At 38.8% G+C, this 7,182-nt stretch overlaps 1 protein-coding gene across 1 annotated transcript; it reads right to left on the reverse strand.

Moving 5' to 3' along the window:
* Nucleotides 1–1,609: 1,609 nt before the first annotated feature.
* On the reverse strand, nucleotides 1,610–6,703 carry TMEM17 (transmembrane protein 17). Its single transcript, XM_012639189.1, has 4 exons — nucleotides 6,604–6,703; nucleotides 3,092–3,195; nucleotides 2,815–2,928; nucleotides 1,610–1,888 (listed from the first exon to the last, which is right to left on the reverse strand). Exons 1-4 carry the CDS (start codon nucleotides 6,701–6,703, stop codon nucleotides 1,610–1,612), a joined length of 597 nt encoding a protein of 198 aa, XP_012494643.1.
* Between the last annotated feature and the right edge of the window lie 479 nt (nucleotides 6,704–7,182).

Raw genomic sequence — 7,182 nt, forward strand, 5'->3', positions numbered from 1 at the left:
AATAGGAAAGTCTTTCTCAATCATCCCTTAATTTATCTGTTTTGTAGATTTAATTTTCTTATAGAATCACCTACTTACTCCTATATGGGAAACAGATGCAAACAAATACAAGTTTTAGAAAACTATTCAAAGAGAATTCTATTTTTAATTTCAAATTATTAGAGTACACCTAGTGACTACTTTGGCATAGGGGAAAGATTAATCAGCTACTGCATGTGGGGAAAAATCTTTGGCTGAACTTTATATATAATACTCAAGTACAGAAATAATAATGTTAGCATAAATTGGTAAGGTATAATCAAGAGTGAATGGGAAGTGAAGACATTTAAAAAAATTCAGCAGTGTAAGAATGGATAAGGCAAAACATGGAAATCCTAAGAGAGCATGAATTGTAAAAAAAGAAAATTGGAAAGAATAATTTTTAATGTAGCTACAACTGTCCCTCAGTAAAATATATTACTTATAAAGGCACATTTCCCTATAGGAAAGAAGAAAACCTGTAATAAAAATATTATATCCCTTAAGACAATCCAATAATCACTTTAAAATAATGTTCACCCAAGCAATTTTGTTCTTATCAAATTTCCTTAAATAGGTTTCCCCTATTAACAAGGGAACATGTTCATTTAGGATCTTGAGTATAGTTCCTTTGACCATCTTAGCTCTTATTAGTATTAATAGGCACTCTGATTTCCAAAGCAAGCCTCACATGAACTTAATGGGAATGAAGCAGTTCTTTAATGAACAATGATCCAGTAGATGAGATCACAAGGCTAACTTAATGTGCCTACTACAGTGCCCCCTACACAGAAGGCTAGTATTTGTTTTTTTCTCCTTCCTTCCCTTGCAACTCTGTAATAAAAATAACAAACCCATAACCCAAAAGAACTGCACAAGACAGTATGATTTGTTGCTGACACTTTAACATAAATATTTTATAATTTATTGTAAAAACATTTTATATACCACCATAAGTACCAAACATGGTTTTATGAAAGTTACAATTTTATGACAAAAATATTTCCTAAATACCATGACAATCCACCTGTTTTCTTTTTAACCTCCATATAACAGCTAAGATTAGGGTTACAATTTAACCCTCGCAGACATGAAAATTTGATCTTTTGGGTTATAAATATAGTCTAATACGTAAGAATACTGACTAGCATTTCCATGTACTTCAAGAAACATGGTCAGAGGTACAGCCAAGATATGGCTAACCAAGTTTAAAAGAAATGTACACATTTCTAGCTATAGATCCTAACTGGAAATATTACGGTAAATATTATAGTAATATTATAAATATTACAGTAAAGCTAGTAAACTACAATCACCAATAGATTTCTACACACCTGAAAAAGTGAACAACATCAAAAAATTTAAGAAATTTGGCATCAGGTGGACAACATCTAGATTTTAGGGTTAATATACTGCTTTCAGGTACTGTGTAAAATATTATCATTGCCCCTAACCTTGGAATTTCAGATCTAGAGAGTATACAATTCAAAACACTTGCTTTGTACCTTTTCTCATGTTAGACCTTTGATATTTTCCTAACTCTTGCAGTCTTCTAGAATGATCTTTCAGATTTTCACTCAACAGCACTAGATTAGATCTCTTCTATACTTGACCTTATCCTTCCCACGTCTCCTCTGTTTGCAGAGAGCCGATCAAAGTCTTGGAGGTGGAAACGAACTGCCAACTGATTGACCATTTTCTTCAAGGTAAGAAATGCTGCAACAACTTGGAAAGTTAGGAAGATGGTGAAGATGATATGTATTGCTTTTTCCAAAGGCAGATTTATTAGGCCTTCATTTAAGAGCAAGAAAAGAATTAAAGGCAACTGCAACAGAAGGCTCAAAAGCCAAAAGCCAGCCAACTCAGGAACCTGCAATGATACACATCAGATGTAATAAAATCAGTAAAATGTTTTTTGTTTATACAGAGAAACAAGTACAATTACTACTGTGAACCTACATTATGAGCTCTGTTAGTAATTCCGAATGAGGATGACATGGTGGTAGAACTCAGTCTAGATGAGAAAACTAACATGTAAAACAACCCTAGGACACCACACTTTAGTGAATAATCAAATGCAACATTTAGACACACAGACTAAATGCTACAAGAAATATTACAAAGTGATTAGGGTAGGTGAAAGAAAGACTTGAAGGATATAGGCTTGTGAAATCGTGTGGAAGGAGGAAGAGGCAAAAAGGTAAGTAAGCAAACGTGTGAAACAAGCATGGCTGGGATCAACACGTCAGCCTGGAATGGACCGCGGGGTTAGAAAAAGCTAGAACTACAGTAAGGCAGGCTGGGTGGAGCCTAATTATGAAGGGCCTAAAAAACCACAGAAATGTTTACGTACTATCCCTACACTCTGGTAACTGTAAACGCTTAGGCAGCATGATGATGTACAAAACATAGGCCTGGCATAGGAAATGAGTTTATAATTTCCCCCCATTTTCTTATTCAGGATCCAAATAAACATGTTTAGTTGACCACGTATTTTCAAGACTGATAAGAAGGAAAACTATCAGTTCTTATGTGCTTACTACATTCAGGTACTTTATATAAATCATTTCACTTAATCACAACAAACTTATAAAGTAAATATTATTTTCCATATCTTATATATGAGGAAACCAGAGCTCAAGAGATTAAGTGAACAGACCACAGTGACAGAGCGATAAAATTGGAGCCAGGCCTTAAATTCAGGCCTGTGCTCTTTCCACCTCACCCCACTGCCTTTTATTTGCTATGAAAACCTTACTGCATTTATGTATAGCACTGAGAGAAAGATGAGTTTACCTTTTCCTGTAGGTTACCCATGTAGCCCAGATACAATCGGATGGCTTCAATTAAGGTTATTAGGATGATAACAGTGATCACAATGAATTTGTAGTAATCAGGCAAAATTGAATACTAAAAAAAAAAAAAAAAAGCCAAAATGTGTTTGTAAAATCTTACATATAGTAACACTGACCTGGGACAGAAAAAATATTAAGAACTTTAATTTCATTGACAATGTAACAACGTCAGGAATGGGCAGAAGAGGCCTCGCAGAAATATTAAAGCATATACATACCTTTATGTAAAGCATCATAATGCAGCTTACCCACCAAAGTGGGAAAAAGTAAGTGTTAAAATAAAGTGACATCTGCAATGCCAAACTGGAGACCATCTCATTATCTATAGAAGAAATAGAAAAGGAGCAAATTCTTAATCCTGGTCTATGCCCTACATGTCCTTTTGTTTCTTAGAATTAATAACTATAATATTGGCTCAATAAAACTGCACATTTTAAGCCTATTTATAATCATTGACAGTGAAAGGAACATTCATCCTAATACCATGTAGTTCAAAGACTGGCTACTTGGGGGTACGTTTCGTATTTTTCAATTACTTTACCCTTTTGCCATTATAGTCTGCTGACTTTTTTGCACACTACGATTATAGATTAAATGAGAAATATCAATATAAATCCTATTGAACAGATAATTATCATTGCCTCCTTTGTAGAGTTCTATATAAAGAGCCTATAAAATGAACACATAAAACACATAAAAACAAATCTCTCATATATATTCTAAATTCATACAAAAGCTAATTTCCCCAGATTATAATTAAACACATCTCTCTTTTCAGTATACCCTAATCTCAGCCATCCTTTAATGTCCAATTCAATGCCACCTTTTCCATCAGTCCTTACTTGATCATATTCCCCCCACCCCAGCAGAAATCTCTTTCCCCTCTAGGTACTTATCACTCTAAACTGTGTATAAGAAGGGCTGGCAAAGAACCACACTCCCCTCACCTAAGACAGTCTGGTATACTGAAGACATCATGGGCTTCAGAGTTCAAGTAAACCCAGAGCTCCCCAAACCCCCATGACCCTGGATGCCAGACTTGAGATCAATTATTTAACTTCTTTGAGCCTCAATTTCTTCATCTGTAAAATGATAACATCAATACTACCTCACAAGTTGCTTGTGAGGATTAGAGATAATTATTCCACCATAGCACCACGCCTGGCACACTTAGTAGGCACTCAACAAATATTAGTCCCCTTTCCTTCTTCTCATCTACTTATATATAGTCTCACTGTAAGCACAGACCATGTCCTACCTAAATTTGAGACCCTCATAGAACCTAGCATCTTGCTTTACATGAAGTAAATACCAAATATAAATAAGCAGAAAGATCAAATTAATGAAATCATACTGTCATAAGGACATCACCAATGTAGCCACTTGTGGTACGTGAGTTCCATTTATCTAAGGTTGATTACATAATACCTTTTGCTTTTATGTAAGGAAGAAGGGTCCTAAATTAAGAATTTGATTTTTAAAATTGAGCCCTACAAAATAAATCCTGAATTTGACTAAATTCTTAAGAGAAGATACATATTTTGAAATCAATTGTTCCAAATAAAATATTTTACAAAGGCTCTAAAATAAATTTCTTAAAAACATTATTTCTTCTTTTTCCCCACAGCTATTTTTTATGTCATTTAACAATGTTAAAATATAAAAAATAATCATGGTCTCTCACAGCAAGATGGTTTCCTTTAGCTCCAAGAATATGCCTGATTATTATCTTTTTTTTTTTTTTTTTGAGACAGGGTCTTGCTCTATCACCAAGGCTGCACTCTGGCTGGAGTGCAGTGTCCTGATCATAGCTCACTGTAACCTGAAATTCCTGGCTCAAGCAATCCTCCTGTCTCAGCCTCAGCTGAGACTGCAGGCGCAGGCTACCATGTCTGGCTAATTTTTTTTTTTTTCCTAGAGATGGGGGGGGAGGTCTCACTATGCTGCCCAGGATGATGATCTACTTTTGCTTGCACCTATTTATTAAATTACCACTGATAAAGGAATGATTCTTAAAATCTTAAATCTGAAGACAACTCACCAGCTTAGGATTTTTTTTCATAACAATAATATAATGCTGTGGACATGGTAATAATATAAATGTGTTATTACAGTACAAATGATCAAACCTACTTAAGATCCACAAAGAAGAAAATGTGGATCAATAATGATAAATTGGGCAAGCTGAAAATTTTAGTGCCTTTCGAGCAGAAACTATAGTCATATTTTGCAAAGAATGGTTTTTATGTTAGAAGTTTGGTACATGAACGTCTTAAAAGTTATGCTATGTCCATATTTCAGCAGATCAAACTTATAATCATGCAACTGAAAAATTAAGTTATATGTAAATAAATCTTGAAAGCATAAGACATGAATTTACAAAATTTTGCAAAAGTTCATGTTGAGTTCTGTAAATGGAATTTAAATTAAAACATATAATACAAATCTGGGGTAGGCAAACTACTGGCCAGCTAACTTTTTGTTCAGTGAGCTAAAAATGGTTATTCACATGCTTAAATGGTTAAAAGTAATATTGTGTGACATGTGAAAACCATATGAAATTCAAATTTCAGTGTCCATAAAGTTTTATTGGAACACAACCATGCCTATTCAATTACTGTTGCCTATGGCTGCTGCAGAGACCAAACTGCACACAAAGGTCTAAAATATTCACTTTCTGTCCCTTTTCAGAACAGGTCTGCTGACCTTGTATTATGGGATTTTAGTGCCTATTAAGTCTCAGACTTAGAAACGTGAAAACCTAATTTTTCACATGTTTTGCTTGCTACATCCTAAATCATAAAAAGGCCTATACTTGGAGGACAGGCAAATGATCAAGGTAACAAAAATGCAACTATGCGAACTGATTTTACATTTCTCTGCCCCCTTTTAAATGTAAAATTTAAAACCAAAGAGGAAACTATTTCTCAGCAGAGTTCAATGATGAAAACCACATGGGTTTGGTTTACAGTGTGCTATCATCACGGTTTACGAGGAGGAAACTGCTCTAGCACTTGTCATCAAGTTGAATGTAGCATCCTGGTATTTTGTTACCAGATTTAGGGTAGGAGTTACATACATAGGGAAGGAGAAGGAAGAGAAGAGGCGAGTTTTGTTAGAAGGCCTTTCTAGTCTAGAAGATGCCACGCTGGAGTCAACGGGGTTTAAAATGACTCATTAAAAAAAATTCTTTCCATCTCTTCTGCCAGAAAATAGTCTTGTGGAGGAACGTACTTATTCTGCTCGGAAATGAGAAAAGGGAAAGATATTTCACCGGGATGGGGGTTGGAGGACAGGGATGTTCCCCCTATCTGGCCAGAAAAGCCAAGGTGGGCTCGCGGAGGAAAAGCAGCGTGGGCCTTCGCCTTTGCGGAGCGCGCGCGACTCGGGGTGTGCTGTGAGGGTGGCTTTTATATTTTATTTTTTGGGTCTCCTCCCAGCAAGGCTGGGCATCACGCAGTGCAAAGGTTGGCACCACCTCAGCTGCCGCGCTTGCAAGGAGTAGGCCAGGAGGCAGCACGACCAGCCAAGGCCCGGCCCGCGTTGGGAGGCCGGAGGCGTCCGAGCCCTAGCTCCCGGTCCGGCCCCACCTCCACGGAGATCCCCGCGCCGTGGAGAACCGGCTGAAGGCGAAACCACCATTTTAGGTCCGGGCAAATATTGGACGCCGCAAAGCCGGCGCCAGGCCCTCGGCGGACCACACCCCCTGCGCCGGGCCTCGGCCACTCACCCGGGCCCTCACTGCACTCCGGCCCTGTCCGGCTGGAGTCGCTGAACACGGTCCGGCTGAAGTTCCCCAGCCGCTGGCGAACCGGATCCGGCAGCTCCATGCCTGCCTCAGTGTCCCTTGCCCCTCAGGCACAGGCTGGCGTGCGGGCACAGCCGCGCTCTGTGGTTCCCACGGCAACCGGGCGGCGCGCGGCGCGGCAGGACACGGGCGCGCGCGGGGCGGCCTTGCCGGGCCGGGTCTGGTCGGGATCCCGCGCGCCTGGGAGGGGAAGGAGTGCTGAGAGCCGGTTCCAAGCCCCGGGGGCCGAGCGCCTCAGCCGTGTCCAAAACGTCGCATCTCTTAGTCCTGCTTTGAGCCCCACCGTCTTGAAAACCGACAAACTATGCTAAATGACTTGGGTTTGGGTTGCGATACAAGGAGCCCTCACACCTTGCCAGTGGGACTGTTAATCGGTACAACCTTTCTGGAGGGAAATACAGAACTAATACAGAGCTTAAAGAATGTTCACGATCCAGTAGCTCCTCTTCTAGGGGTGTGTATGTAATATTGTGACCGATTCGGTTTTTTAATTAAAAAATA

This window comes from Propithecus coquereli, unplaced genomic scaffold, assembly GCF_000956105.1.
Source record: "Propithecus coquereli isolate 6110/MARCELLA unplaced genomic scaffold, Pcoq_1.0 Scaffold138, whole genome shotgun sequence".
Taxonomy (NCBI): domain Eukaryota; kingdom Metazoa; phylum Chordata; class Mammalia; order Primates; family Indriidae; genus Propithecus; species Propithecus coquereli.

Excerpts from the sequence above, each read along its gene's own strand:
- TMEM17 (XM_012639189.1), bottom strand. The coding sequence starts at position 6,703 with ATGGAGCTGCCGGATCCGGTTCGCCAGCGGCTGGGGAACTTCAGCCGG. Across the intron at positions 3,196-6,603 it reads GGAGTGCAGTGAGGGCCCGG|ATAATGAGATGGTCTCCAGT; the intron begins GTGAGTGGCCGA and ends TTTCTTCTATAG. Across the intron at positions 1,889-2,814 it reads TGGGTAACCTACAGGAAAAG|GTTCCTGAGTTGGCTGGCTT; the intron begins GTAAACTCATCT and ends GTATCATTGCAG.